Here is a 15,806-nt window from a genome sequence, read left to right on the forward strand (position 1 = left end):
ATTTTACATACATTTTTTTAGGCGAATGGAAGAGAACCTCCCAAACAAGATTATTACTGAGGGTCTGAAAGAGTTTAGAGATTTTCAATCCTGCCTTTAATTTATAAGTGGTGTTGCAGTGGGTGCAGTTGCTGCAGTTAGACACTAGGTGGTGTGAGTGTGGAGGAGAGATCAGTGATGTTATGTTTAAGGCAGTGAAATAAGCATTGGCAAGAAAGTGTTAAATGCTATGATAACAGTTTGTCGCTAAATATGCAAAGTTAAAGATCCCCAGCAGTATTTGTATTAATTATTAACAACGTTAAGCTCATGATATGTCAGCTACATGTTGGGAAACACACTGGTTCAAGCTGGCAAAATACAAACTTTGTAACTTTGACTTTTATAGCACTAAAATAAATATTTCAAATTACTTTTAAGACTTTGCAAGTTATTGAAAACATAATCTCTGAACTCTTCAATAAAGAAATCAATCTCTGGTTGGAGTCCTTATTAAACAGGTTTATTTGGGTCAGCCAAGTAATAACGTCAGTGGTGTCTGTGGATCCTTCCTAACGGCCTGAGCGGATGATGTATAATGTCCTGAAAGCATTTTTATGTTCTGCGTTACCTTGTTAAACTATCCGTGTGACTTTGTCTCCGGAGGGAAACTCAGTTGATGAGAATGGACTGCAGCCATATTGAAAACTCTCTCCCGTCTTTGCCGATTTCTTTTTTCAGGCGTTTGAAGTTAAAATAAAAAGTTGAACCCACTTAACTCGCTCAGCCGTTCGGAGACAGAACACTCCGGAAAATTGGACATTGATGTAAAGGAGAGGCCGCGCATTTACACGCCCTTAAAACTAATTTAACGATTTAATGACAACACTGAGGGCCGGCCGTTTAAATCTTTAAGGAACAAGTGGGCATGGATTTAAAGAACACATAAGCCTGATTAAGACACACAGACAGACACACACACACACACACACACACACACACACACACACACACACACACACACACACACACACACACACACACACACACACACACACACACACACACACACACACACACACACACACACGCACCTCCTGGTGTGACAGTGCCCACGTCCTGCACGGTGAGCACGGAGAGGCGCTCCTCTGTGTCCACCCTCACCACCCCGTAGGTCAGACCCTGCATGGAGAGGACCCCTCGGCCCGGAGGCTGGCTGCTGTCCTCCACCGGCCTGAACACACACACACACACACACACACACACACACACACACACACACACACACACACACACACACACACACACACACACACACACACACACACACACACACACACACATTAAAATACAGGCTATTTAGTAGGTACACATTGGTTCCTTTAAGCTTCATCCTCTGCCTGAGCAGTGTGATTTTCAGACTGATGAGTGATGATGCATAAATGTTCATTTGTATTTGGGTAATTCTTTAAAAAAACGAATGAATGAAAATCTAGCGTGATGAATGAAGATTCCAACAGATGTTAATCTTATGAATGATGTTTATCTTGTTTTCCAGGCAGCCATTTATTCACATCTTTACAACAATTTGTAAAAAAGAGTTCACGCCACAACAATATAAAGTGCATGAAGTACTCACCGCCCTTTGCTGTCTACGGGGCCAGAAAGAGTTAAGGTATGCTGAGCACTGGAGAAACAAGGCAAACGAATGCTTTCTTATTTACTGGGAGGTATGTACTATATAAAGGTTATATTTGTTTTGGGAACTATTCCTAATCAAATTAAATATGGTCTTTAAACTTTAAAATCAGATTTGTGATCTGTGTTTGTTTGATAAGTTATAGCATCTGCAGAAAGACTCTTCTGTTACTTCCTGTGTGAGTTAGGGAGGGAAAAACTTCACTTCCTTCAGTGAATTTACATACTGCATGTGATTATGTGTTAGCAGATTGTACTCTCTGTGGATGTGTTTGCATATGTGAAGGCGTGTGTGTGTGTGTGTGTGTGTGTGTGTGTGTGTGTGTGTGTGTGTGTGTGTGTGTGTGTGTGTGTGTGTGTGTGTGTGTGTGTGTGTGACTGTTTGCATATTTGTGCTTCTGTGTATGCCTGCGCATGTTTGCATAATCCAAGCAGGGATGAGAGCATATGTGTGTGAGTGTTTGTGTGTGTGTGTGTGTGTGTGTGTGTGTGTGTGTGTGTGTGTGTGTGTGTGTGTGTGTGTGTGTGTGTGTGTGTGTGTGTGTGTGTACCTCCTGATGGCCACGGTCAGGGCCTCGGGGGAGCTGGCGCAGGGACAGATGACGTCGGCTCGCAGCCCTTTAGTCTGAAAGACGTTGAGGAAGGCGTCGCAGGAGGAGATGGACCCTGACAATCAGAAACAAAAACGTCAGAAATGTTTTTTATTTCCGGTGTTTACTCCTAACATGAGACTAGAAATCAAACAACCATTAGGTGAGCTTCTAAAAAGCGGTTTAATCAAATGTAAAGACTCCCTGCCGACATTACAAACCGCTCAACGGACCGTTTGGTACTGATGCTTTTAATGTTTTATCCTGAATAACTTCATGACTGATGAGATTGTTATATCATGTTCCCAGCGCACTGTAGCAATCTGAACATAAGGAAGGAACAATTTGGAAAAATCTAATTGGCAGAGATGGAAGCATATTGGCTGATGTCAAATGAAAGTACAAAAGTATTATCAGCTAAATGTAGTAAATTGTTCCCTCTGATCCTGACATTATCGAGAGGCGAAGTCCCTCCCTTTCCGGGGGAGCTCCATGGGACCTTATTTCGGAAAAAGTATGTATTGAAGTCAATGGAGAGAGAAAGATTATCTCTCGATCCCGTTTGAATTGTGCCACGAATTACTCATATGATGTTTGTCAATTTAAAAGATAATTTTGCAATTCAAAATCTTTAAAATGTGTCGTAAAACTGTGAAGTGACACTTTTTTGTGTGTGAAACCGCTCAATGAACTACATCTCCCGTCTCGCACCACACCCCAAGACGGCCGTCACGTTGAAACATTTCACTCCTTTCTTTCAGAACGAGGCGGAAAGTATTAAAAGAGGTGGAAATCACTCCAAGTCTGGGCGCGTTGAGAGCTATGCACACACACAAGGGGAGTTAGTCGGTTCGTGAGAGCCAGCATGCGGGACCGGGACTCTGGGATTTGTAGTCTTTCTAGTTGCGTATTTTTCATAGTCTTATATTTCAACAGTTTTACGACAAACTGTGACTTTGTTGACATGGAAATGATTTTTTAAATTGACGAACATCATGTGTAATTCATGGCACAATTCAAACGGGATCGAAAGATACGTTTTCTCTCTCCATTGACTTCAATGCATAATTTTTCCGAAATAAGGTCCGATGGGTCGGAAGTAGATGGGCGTGACTTCGCCACTCTATAAGATGTTTCTGCTGCATTAAAAAGGAGATTCATATCAGTGAGGTCTTCCTGGTTAAATACATTTTTAAATAAGGTTTCTTGATATTAAAAATGGGCCGTCTAACATGTGGATCTGATATCGCCGTGCATTGAAAGGGCACCAAGGGGGGAGCATGAAAAATGTTCATGTCTCTGCAAGCTGATACTGAATTATTAACAATATGCAATTTTAGACTTTAACACCACTGCTATAATTTATTTTTTCCCAATGTATTAATGCTTCACTTACTATTAGATGTACCAAATGCTTCTACTTCTAGAATTGTATACATTTCCCTGGTTTCTTACTGTCATATTTCAGCCATTTATTGTATGTGAGGCGTGGACACACCCTGCTCTATTTCTGCTGAGTGACCCAGTTTCCTGACGTCCCGAGAGACTTTATCCGTTCCCCTGACGTTCTCTATCTCAAACGCTCCTCTCTAAACTCCCCGTTAGCGAACGCGCCGCTGTGTGTGACCTTACAGGGGTTGGATCCATCGGCCACCAGCAGCATGCGCAGCGAGCTCAGGTTGATGTCCTTCTGGTCTTTGTGGGCCACCAGAGCCCAGTGCATGTCTCTGGACTTCACACATGCTACCTTAGCTGCAGGTGGACACACACACACACACACACACACACACACACACACACACACACACACACACACACACACACACACACACACACACACACACACACACACACACACACACACACACACACACACACACACACACACAGAACATTAGCATTTAATCTGTTTGACGGACAGGTGAGTGGAGCTGAATTGACGTCAGGTGGAGTGTGTGTCTGACCTTTGTACTGGCACACTTTCTGGATCCATGACAGAGGGTTGACCTTCATCAGAGAGTAGGGCACGCTGATCACGTGCATCATGTTCATCACACTCTGCAACACACACACGTTATGACACATTTAACACTCAAAGTTTCAGTTGTTTTCAAAATTTGTATCTTACATTTTAACACGTTTCTGAGACCCTGGCTGTGGCCAATAAACATGTTTTTAATATTAGAGATAAACCGGCCGATAAAGTATAGTTTTAATTATAACAATTATTTATAAGAAACTGATGATTTTTTTATGTCGGATTGAAATAGGCTTGAAATAGGCTATTATCAATTTATAATAGTTTTCAGTAAATTAGTCATTAAAAATAGTTGTAATAATTAGTTGATAGTAGTTTTAACTATTAATAATGAATTAATATTAGTTTTAAGTATTTTTATAAATTGCATTTATTTATTTTCACATCCCAACTGTAAGGGAAACTTCTGTGTAGCAATGCAGTGGGAGTCACCGACTCAGGAACTATCTTTCTTGCTAAGAAATTAAGCTCAGCGCAAGTTCAGACAGGAAGACCTATCACTCCGTATTGCATGTCATGGCAATACTCGCTCCCTTCACTAGATGACAGGGAGCGCCACTCCTTAGCCAACCTATCACTTCCCTCCATTCACAAGCCTAATTATCGCACCTGTTAATCCCTCTATATATGCTCTCCCCTTTTCCATCAGCTGTCTTCCAGGTGTCAACGCGCAACCCTCCTCCACCCCTTCGCCTCCTGCTTCCAACTCAGGGCCAAGCTTAACCTCCTCCCTTCCAACCGGACCTAACCACTTATCACCACCACCAGGTCTAGACCCAGGGGGCTTCATCGGAAACGGTTCTTTCCCTTCCCGAATGATATCCTACAAAACCTGGGCCTAATCGCCAAACACCATTTCGTTCTCTTGTTAGAAACTGTCATCATTATGTTTCATTTATATAATGTGACCGATAATAAACATGTATTCCATACATCACGTCTCTCCTGATTGAACTAACATTGGCAGCATTCACTAACCTTTTTACACATTTTCTTTTCAATTCAGTTATATGTTCTCTTTCGCCTTCATTTATTTTCCGCCCTGTTAAAGGTTCAATTCTACAGCTAATGAAGGTCGTGCAGCCTGACCTCTGTGGGCCGGTCTTACCGTCAGGATGCCGTGCCACAGGCCCACATCCTTCTTGAAGTCCAGAACGTTCACTATGGTCTCCGCTGCATACAGAGAGGGAGGAGAGCAGCGTGTTGGTACTATATTGCAGCCTGGAGGCTGAATCGTGTGTGTGTGTGTGTGTGTGTGTGTGTGTGTGGTGTGTGTGTGTGTGTGTGTGTGTGTGTGTGTGTGTGTGTGTGTGTGTGTATGCGTGTGTGTGCGTGTGTGTGTGTGTGTGTGTGTGTGTGTGTGTGTGTGTGTGTGTGTGTGTGTGTGTGTGTGTGTGTGTATGCGTGTGTGTGTCAGAGTTTCCGCTAGGATTTTTTCTCGCCGGTCAAATGTCCGAACAGAATTTATTTTACCGGACACATTTTAAACTCACCGGTCATGTTTCAATAATAATAATAAGAGTTGTGTAGCAGAGTTTCCGTTAGCAGGTAATTACCGGACTAGGACCGGATATGCTGATGTTTAAAACTCAGTTAATGGGGCTTATTTTTATTAAAATTCAGATTCATTTTTCAATAAATGATTCCGTAAACAACAAACAACATAATTATTACATTCAAATAAACTACTTGTAGTAGATGAAGTACATTATTCAAAAGTTTAAATTAACTTTGAATAATAACACAGGAAAAACGGATCCTCTCTTTTCCCCTCTCCCTCCCTCTCTCTCCTGACAGCCCGTCAGTTTCTCATGCAGCACGCTCAACAGTGGGCGGGGCTTCAGCAGCCCACCTCAGCTGATCTGATCTCTCTCGTCCGGTTACACTTCACTCGCGTTTATGTCCATATCGATCAGATCCAGCTCTCCTGATCGGCCTTTATAGAGAGCACAGATCAAACTATTAAGAGTGAATATCGGCCGATAATGATCGGAGCATCGGACATTTTGACCGGCAGGTTTTGAATTTACCGGTTTTTATTCAATTTTACCAGCTAAGGGCTTCCAGGGCTTCCAGGGATACCAGGGCTTCCGGCTAACGGAAGCCCTGGTGTGTGTATACGTGTGTGTGTGTGTGTGTGTGTGTGTGTGTGTGTGTGTGTGTGTGTGTGTGTGTGTGTGTGTGTGTGTGTGTGTGTGTGTGTGTGTGTGTGTGTGTGTATGCGTGCGTGCGTGTGTGTGTGTCTGTGTGTGTGTGTGTGTGTGTGTGTGTGTGTGTGTGTGTGTGTGTGTGTGTGTGTGTGTGTGTGTGTGTGCCTACCTTCAGTGTAGCAGCAGCACTGTGTGAGAGCCTGGCAGTGTGCGAGCAGAGCGATCCTCGTCACCGTGACTCCCAACACGCTGCCGTCCTTACAGGTTTTATACTGAGAGAAAAACAACGGGCGGATTAGGGAAATAGATCAAATACTTTTCTATATTATTAATACATACTTATTCACATTATTAATGAAGTGCATTCATTATATGTTATTAAATCTCAAGCAGAACAGAAGTAGTACCAAGCAGTGTGTGTGACATAAAGAAAGTCAGTTCAACATGCTGAGGTCCAGCTTCTGCTGCAGTGTCCACAGTAATAAAAATGATTCATCATTGTCTGTGTGTGTGTGTGTGTGTGTGTGTGTGTGTGTGTGTGTGTGTGTGTGTGTGTGTGTGTGCCTGTTAGCTCACCTCTATGTAAGCTGTGTCGTTGTTTGCATCTTTGATGTGAGGGAACCAGTCTCTGGGAGGTTTGGAAAGGTGCTTCGACTCGGTTACAAACCAGAGTAACTTAGGCCAACCTGCAGGACAGAGAGAGAGGTGTCAAGAAAAGTTAATGTACCAGAAACAGCCTTTTTACCGAAGGGACAAAATCATAAACTAAATGTTTTAGTCTGTCCCGTTAAACGATTTATAATGCTTGTGATAAACAATCCATCCATCCATCTTCTCCCGCTTATCCGTGGTCGGGTCGCGGAGGTAGCAGTTCCAGCAGAGAGCCCCAAACTTTCCTTTCCCCTCATCAACCAGCTCTGACTGGGGGATCCCAGGCCAGCGAAGAGATATAATCCCTCCACCTGGTCCTAGGTCTACCCCTTGGTCTCTTCCCAGCTGGACGTGCCTGGAACACCTCCCTAGGGAGGCGCCCAGGTGGCATGCTAACTAGGTGCCCGAACCACCTCAACTGGCTCCTTTCAACGCGGAGGAGGAGCGGCTCAACTCCGAGTCCCTCCCGGATGACCGAACTTCTCACCTTATCCCTAAGGGAGACCAGCCACCCTGCGGAGGAAACCCATCTCGGCCGCTTGTATCCGCGATGTCGTTCTTTCGGTCATGACCCATCCTTCATGACCACAGGTGAGGGTAGGAAGGAACATGGCCCGGTAGACAGAGAGCTTTGCCTTCTGGCTCAGCTCCCTTTTCGTCACAACGGTGCGGTAAAGCGACTGCAGTACCGCTCCCGCTGCTCCGATTCTCCCGCCCATCTCACGCTCCATTGTTCCCTCACTCGAGAACAAGACCCCGAGATACTTGAACTCCTTCACTTGGGGCAAGGACTCATTCCCTACTTGGAGTGTTCTGTTGTGTTGAAAGAAATCAAGCTGAAGCTGAACTATTCCTCTTTGATCAGTGGGTAATTACTAAAGAAAATATATTGGAGACACTGAGTTCTCACCGTATATCGTCTAGGCTACAAACATATGATGATCTCATGGAATGTGATGCACTGCTGTAGATTAAACTACCCAACAGGATATAAAGGAGTTATGATGACCACAACGTTAAACATACATATTAATGCAGCAGGTTTTTTTTGTATACTTCAAATAATAAATATATTTGCTAAATTAAAACCCAGTCTCTACTCCCTGTATCCTCATTAAGGGCGCTGAGAAAGCCCCCCCCCCCCCATGTTTACAGTCCAGCGATGACTGATGAGTGTCCTCTCACCTTTGAACTGTGGGATCTCTCCTGTCGCGCTCTTGGGCAGCCCCTTATGGCAGGCGTCACTGGTCAGCGCCACGGTAACGCCACAGCTGCCCAACAGGAATCCAATCTGCTGACTGCCAGCGTCCTATTGGATGATAAAGGAAGGGGGGGGGAGTAAACAGTGACGGAAATATAGCATGAATTCTGCCCTAGTTTAGATGCAGATGTAGGGATGACTGGACTGGAGGCCATGTTGCACCGTGGTGTCTCATCTCCTTCCACAAATGTGTCCAATGTGTCTCACACGGCGCAGGTGCCGTCTGCTGCACTGCTGCTGCACTCTCCTCACGCTCAAACTCCACATTTTATGGAAAATCCTGCAGCACAAATGCAGGATGGGGGGAAGGGGGTTTGAGAGAGCGACCCTACGCTGTTTGGGCTGCAGCAGAGACGAGCAATAACATCTGAGATAATATAAAGTAGTACAAGTGGCTGTTAAAAGAACATGCATTTTGTTTTCAGGAAGTGTTTTGTTAAAGCAGACATGATGGTGTCTGGAGGCGACGGATCTCTGTGTTTCTGTGACGGCAGGGCAGCAGGAGGGCTCGTCTCCGGCTTGTCAACTGGTTGGCTATCTGACAGGTCTCTCTCCTCAGACAGGATTACTTTCTCTACTTGCTGCTCGCACATCCCAATCATTGTTTCAACAGTATCGCCGAGATGTCCACACAAACACAGCTGAGATGAAACGCAGCAGGAGTTTGGAGTTCCTGGGCGTCGGGGTGAAAAACAGACGTGGCCGTGGCAGAGAGGATTAACATTACACGGTGACGCTGTATAAAACTAATTACCTGACCTCCCGTAGAGAAACTAATCCTGTGGTGGTGTCAAACTAAAGCAAAGGGATAGCAGCTACAGATAAGCTATGGAGCGCTTGATTTGTTGAGCAGCAAAGCCAGGTGTAAACCACATTTCATAGCGTACCTTGCGACTTAGGGGGACTTCGATAGGAACAGGGACCACCTCCGCCAGCAGACAGCCGTAGAAAGCCACCATGAAGGCCACAGGGTCGTTGTTAGGGAACACCAGCGCCACCTGGAGAGAGGGGGGCCAGCGGATGGGGTTAGAGATGCTGCACAGCTCAGGGTGAGGAATCAAGAGGGAAAAATGTTGACCAGTCTTTTGTAGATACAGCTAGGGATCATTTAATTGTGAGATGACTAATGATCTGGTCAAAGAGAATTCATAAACAATAAATAATAAGATGAAGGAGCTTGTGTATTAATTTGAGGTAATTCCATCCTTTGTGTGCAAGTGGAATCACTCTTTAGTTTCAGCAAGGATACAATTAATTAATTAACTTTCAAATTCAAAGCAATGTGTACAATTCAGCGGTCTCTCCTCAAGCTTTCTTAATGTGCCCAGAGGCGTTCCTCAAGGGTCGGTCTTGGGGCCGACCCTTTTTACTATTTATATAAATGATGTGGGTCAAAGTATTGATGCCTCTGCACATCTATATGCAGATGATACTGTTGTGCTAGCACTGTTGCCCTTGCATTTGAACATCTGCAGTCTGCTTTTGACACTTTTCAGTCACATCTGTTCCACCTTAGGTTGGTGTTAAATTCAGATAAGACAAAAGTCATGTTGTTTTCCAATAAGAAAAAGTTACCAACTGTTCTTCCCTGCATCATGTCTGCACAGCATAACCCCATTGAAGCTGTTCACACCTACAGATACTTGGGCATCACTATAGATGAAAATCTCTGCTTCAAACCACATTTTGACAATCTCTTAAGGAAATTGAAATTAAAACTGGGATTCTTTTTGCGAGGAAACGGCTTGAAGCTGCCACATTTTTGCCGCTCTTGGACTACGGGGATGTTGTGTACATGAACGCCTCAGCTCACTCCCTTCATCTGCTGGACGCTGTTTCCCATGGGGCTCTGAGGTTCATAACCAACTGTAAACCCCTCGCACACCACTGCACGCTGTACTCTTTAGTCAACTGGACATCACTATCAATGCGCAGATCACTGCACTGGTACAAACTCATCTATACCGCTATGCTTGGACTGCTGCCCCTCTACATATCCACTTACATATCACACAAACAGTACAGCTATAGACTGCCATCTCAAAATGACATCACTCTGTCCGTCCCCTCAGTAGCCATATCATACTCTGCCCCCTCGACCTGGAACACACTTCAGCAGGAACTTAAGCTGACCACTTTGATACCCATCACGGGTTTTAAACTCATTTAAAAAAGCAGGGGAAATCCTCTGTGGGTGTTTGCACCTGCTATATCTGAAGCGGATTTCAATGACTACTTTTTGACGGTGTTGTATTTGAGTGTTGCCTCTGTGTTTGGTGTCCTGTCTGTCTGTAGCTTTGTGTGGTCGTGTTACCACTGAACAGGTCTCTCTTGAAAATGTGTCTCAATGAGATCTACACCTGTATAAATAAAGGCTAAATAAAAAATAAAAATAAATAAAGTATATTATAAAGATATATAAAACTATTCCCTAAAATAAGACATTAATTTCAAAAAGATTTAAGGATACAGTGTAATTCAAGTTGACAAATGCAAGGAGATTTCATTCAACTGGCATCTACAGAGGAACCTGCACATAGAGGGGGGGGGGGGGGAGGGTGACTCACCCGATCCCCCGGTCGCACCATGGGCTCCTGCTTGCTGCCCAGTTTGTGGAGGATGTTGTAGGCAAGCTTGATGCTGCGAGACCACAGCTTCCCTGCAGGGAGAGGACACAGGATGTGAGGGTGTGTGAGAGAGAGAGGGAAAGGAAGTGAGAGAGGAGGGGGGGGAGTTCAAAGAAAATGAGTGTGTTCTTGGATTTCTATTCTGAGGACATACAGTCAATAAAAGAGTGATGTGATGATGACGCTTTTCAATGTTCAGGAGAAGTTGCTATTGACATTTAGAGAGTGGGTTTTATTACCAAACCCTAGCGCTGGGTTTCAATACGGACCGCAGAGTCTCTGAAACTGTCAACAGCTGTTTCGATTCTAGTCTGATTTACAACTTGTTTTTCTGTAATTGTAGCAAGTATCTTTTGAGTCAAAGCTCTTGCACAGCTTTTTGTACCGAGGAAAGATAACACAGGGGCATTTAAGAGGTATTATGTTAATAAATAGAAATGATAGAGAGAAAACTGCATCGATTTGGTTTCAATAACAGTTTTAAACAATGTTAAGGGACACCAAGCCTGATCCACGACCATATTGATCCCTACTAATACGTGTTGGTCTTTGGTAGAGCTGCACAAATGGGGCGAAGCCTGCGAGCTAGTTCAGGCAGTCAACTCGAGCACCAATGATACATTAACACGTGGCGCACCTCGTCCCTCTGACAACCAACCAAACACATTCTCCTAAACATGCCGCTCTATTTAAGCTGCCAGGTCTTCCTGCCTCTGCCTCGCTATGCTGCTGCTGCCACTGCTGCGTTCATGTTCCTGCTGCTGTGTTTCACGTTGCTGCTACTTGACTGCCCCCCACCACCCCAGCTCCACCTGTAGGCTCGGGGGTTAGTTATCTAATCATCACTCAATGTTCTTTGTAAATCTGTGGAGTGATGAGGCCCGAGCCGAGACGCCAAACTCAAACTATATGCTGCTTCTAATAAACATATTAAGACACACGTGAGTTGTCTGACTAAACTAATTGAAAGTGTACCAAAATCCCAATATGGACTTGTGCCACACAGTAAATGCAATTTTTGGTTAAAAGGAAAAACATTGAAAATAGCTTGCAGAGAAATATCACACAAAATAATTGCGAATAGTTGGTCTAAATTGTTCAGACACGGTCTTCTAAGAACAATTTCAAAACATACAAAATCAAAACGTTCAGGCATTATATTCCAGAGAACAAATGGAAACAAGGTCCTCAAACGTTTAACTGCTTTTGAATGTGTGTGTACTGTAGTTCATATTTTCTTACAGTCCAACCATCTTTAAGAACTTTGGAGTGAATGCAAGAACAATGATTAAAATCACCAACACACTGAACTGTCTTGACGCACAAATGAATCATTGTAATGAGTGATGGAACAACAGGAGGGTGTCCTTACCGTATGTGAGGATGTAGAGGGGCTTCCCCGCGGTGTCCAGGCTGGTGAGGCAGGGGGCTTTGGGGGAGATGGTCCCCCAGCGTTGCAGCGCAGCCTCCAGGGACGGAGGCCAGTTGGTGACCACCCCCAGCGCCTCGCCCCGCACCGCCATCATCTCCGCCCCCTCCGGCCGCGGCTGGTTGGGGTCCGACTGCTGGACTGGAGACGAGGAGACAGAGACCCCCGTCAGCCCACTAACCTTTACTGCTCGCTGTGTGTGTGCTCGTCAAAACACCACATGGAAACATTTAGCCAGAGCAGAGTGAGGAAGCTGTAATCACACTCAGAAACCCGCTGATGGTTAATTAGGAGAACCTGTTATTAACACAGACATACTGTGGGAATGTACAACGTGTGAACGGAGCATTGACTCACTTTCATTTTGACTTTACAGGCAGCAGAGGGGAAGGAGCCGTTGTTGTAAAATGTGGATCCAGAGAAAATAAACCACTAATATAGACTTTATCTTGTGTGACCACAACACGTGGAGAAATAAATACAAAACACATTGGAAATCTGACTTTTTCCACACAAGCAGCAAAAGCAGCCAGATGCAAAGCAGACTGAGTATCTGGCATCCTATAATGTACATTCAAATACTGGGAGAAGAACTTTGTGTTCTATATGAACCAGGCGTTTCATCATCTGTTCCCTCTTATCTCTTCCATGTGAATCTTTAGGTGAAAATCATTCTTTCCACTGACATACGTGTGAGAGAGATATGAAGGCAAGTAGGTATGTACAGTAAGAGACCCTTACATACCAAAATCAAAAGCCGTTAGGACTTTTTATTTAGACCACTGACACTTTAGGAATAATGTACAAATAACAAATACAATAAACCTACTTGTATAAAACGTTATGAAGTTTCATGTTTTATAAAACATCATATTTTGTAGGTTCTTTGCATCTTAATGTGTTCGGCAACTAAAGCTAATGGATGAATGTAGTGAAATAGAATATGCATAATTGTAGTGGAGTAGAATTATATTGTAGCATAAAAGAACCGTAGTACCACAAAATAAGACAAGTACGGCACTTAGTGAGTAAATGTACTTATTGCCATTACAGATAGACACAATGTCCTTTTTGTTCTTCTAAGATGTTGAGGCAGCGTTACACTTTTTCCTCCCCTCCCCCCTTGTTTCAGACTGAGGGGAGGCGGAGCTGAACACCTAAAGGAAACCATCTTTATCACTCATGACTCCAAAGTATGAAGAAAGATTGGAAAAACTGAAAATGAGACAGACAGAATCAAAGACGGTTTCTAACCCTCGAGAAGTTCATCAAAGTCATCGACAAAGAACTCCCGCAGCGGAGGTCTGCGAGGCTGCTTCAGCGTGTTCACAAGCTGCTGGATTTTAGCTGACACGCGACTGCTGACTGGAACACCTGTAAAAACCCCACACACATACATTTGGTTTTTGTAGCTTTTTCTTTCATAATCTTGTTTTTATATTTGGTTTTATTTGCAATCTTTCCTACTTTATAGCGCTGCACAAAATGTCTGATATTTTGTATAAACATGAGGTAGGGGTAATGTTTTTGGATAATTCTACACTGATGCAGGACACTCCTTGTTATCTTATCAAAAAATAATTCCTTTAAACCTCAAGTGTCACGGTAAGTTTGTAAGATAGTGACTGCTGATGGATCGCTGGTTCGAATCTCCAGATGGCTCGTGAAAAATACGGGAAATAATTGAATAATAAACACAGAGAAGCAGCAAAGGGGTTATTTTCTAACTGGGATTGCATGATCAGGAACTATTTTATCCCACAGGCAATGAACTCCTGAACTCACCACTCACATATGAAAATAATAAACTGTTATTCGGTACATTTGTTCATTCCAAATTTCCACAAATGTACATATTCTGCTGTACAGTATTTGACAGTACATTTAGTTTTATCTCATCCTATCTCACAGCAGTATACTCATTCCTGCGTTTTACTCGCACATTGTAAATCTTTCACATATTTGACTTCCTTTTATGTCTTATATATAGTTGACGTTGCACTGGCCGGGCCTGGGACTTTCACTTTGAAATGATAGTGAAACACGCGCTGAAAAAGAACAAGTCAGCTTTCTTTAAATAAAAAAACAATGAAAGTAAAACAAAAAGTCCAATCTGTTCATCCAGGGGAGTGACATGAACAGACAGTGTCATTGGTCGGTTCTCTAAGGAGTTTCTATTTTTACCCGACTTCAGTGTCTTTATGGTCTGGTTTGGGGGGGGGGGGGGAGGTGATGCGGGGACTCTTACCATCGCCCGTCTCCATGCGCTCTGCATTGCCGTACTTCTGCGTGTTCCTGGCGATGGTTCCCATGTTGGACATGTGGTGGCGCTCGGGGTGGGGGTGGGACGCGTCCGAGGAGTAGCCCGTCACATCCGGGGGGGGCCGAGTGGTTCTCTGGGGGGAGACATGAGGGGGGGAGTGAGGCAGCAGATGGAGAGAGGTAGATGCCAGTGGTGACTCAGTGTTCATCACTCTACTGATGGAGTTTGTTTTATCATTATTATAAGGCATCTTTTTTTTTGCATTTTCACAAATAATCAGATGACATTTATCTATTTCTTCAACATAATTATTTAGAAATAAACATCGAAGCAAATCATTTAATCATAAGAAGCTTATCAGTAACTTCCAATGTTTGATAATCAAAAGAAAACAGAGTGTGCACTGCTAACCTACAGGAACCTGTCTTCCTGGAAACATTTCACCTTAACTTTGTTTTTTTTATTAACTGGTATGTTGGTCTGAATAATCCCTTTCCCTCGTGTGCTGGCCGTACCGTCTGACTCCAGCGGCGGGGGCCACAGCATGTCAGATCCAAACTCGCAGGATCTCCTCAGTGATCCTCCGTTCTCCGCCACACTCAGAGCCCCCTTCCTCTTCAGAGACAGGTGGCTGATACCTGGATACACACATGCACTGTTATACGAAGGTTAGCACTGAAGCGATGGGAAAATAAAAGCAACAGAAGGTTTGTTACTGGCTAAAAAGACAGTGAGAAAATCTGCATACTGTGATGTGTCCAAGTACTTGGCAAGTAGAGAAAACTGCCAAGTACCAAAAGCTGGCATAAAAAGTCTGAATGATTCACAATCCTCATCATGTCTACGGCCCGTCCACACTACAGCTTCGACAGCTTCAAAAACGGTTTCCAACGTGTCTGCCCATTCACTTTGAATGGGGTGACGTCACTTTTCGCCGAACTGCATTGTGGGAAGCAGAGCGGAGCTTTCCTGGCGTTTCAGGCTGCAAAAGTTGAGCAATGTTCAACTTTTGAAGCTTCTGAAGCTTTCGGTGGAAGCGTCAGCCAATCAAATCATATGCCAGTACAAGCTCTGGTCGAGCTTCAGACACGCCCAGCTCCAAGCTTTTTTTGAAGCTGTA

General features: G+C 44.0%; 1 protein-coding gene across 1 annotated transcript in view; it reads right to left on the reverse strand.

The window, feature by feature from the left end:
* LOC117466073 (disco-interacting protein 2 homolog C-like) overlaps nucleotides 1-15,806 on the reverse strand; it is a 53,911-nt gene that overhangs the window by 15,672 nt on the left and 22,433 nt on the right. The window contains 16 exon segments of the mRNA XM_034109211.2: nucleotides 1,074-1,213; nucleotides 1,619-1,666; nucleotides 2,229-2,343; nucleotides 3,900-4,019; nucleotides 4,232-4,325; nucleotides 5,414-5,478; nucleotides 6,625-6,727; nucleotides 7,032-7,141; nucleotides 8,292-8,415; nucleotides 9,255-9,365; nucleotides 10,935-11,026; nucleotides 12,367-12,564; nucleotides 13,678-13,797; nucleotides 14,672-14,804; nucleotides 14,806-14,819; nucleotides 15,202-15,324. Of these exon segments, the coding sequence (XP_033965102.1) occupies nucleotides 1,074-1,213; nucleotides 1,619-1,666; nucleotides 2,229-2,343; nucleotides 3,900-4,019; nucleotides 4,232-4,325; nucleotides 5,414-5,478; nucleotides 6,625-6,727; nucleotides 7,032-7,141; nucleotides 8,292-8,415; nucleotides 9,255-9,365; nucleotides 10,935-11,026; nucleotides 12,367-12,564; nucleotides 13,678-13,797; nucleotides 14,672-14,804; nucleotides 14,806-14,819; nucleotides 15,202-15,324 (1,710 nt within the window).

Source organism: Pseudochaenichthys georgianus, chromosome 20, assembly GCF_902827115.2.
Source record: "Pseudochaenichthys georgianus chromosome 20, fPseGeo1.2, whole genome shotgun sequence".
Taxonomy (NCBI): Eukaryota; Metazoa; Chordata; class Actinopteri; order Perciformes; family Channichthyidae; genus Pseudochaenichthys; species Pseudochaenichthys georgianus.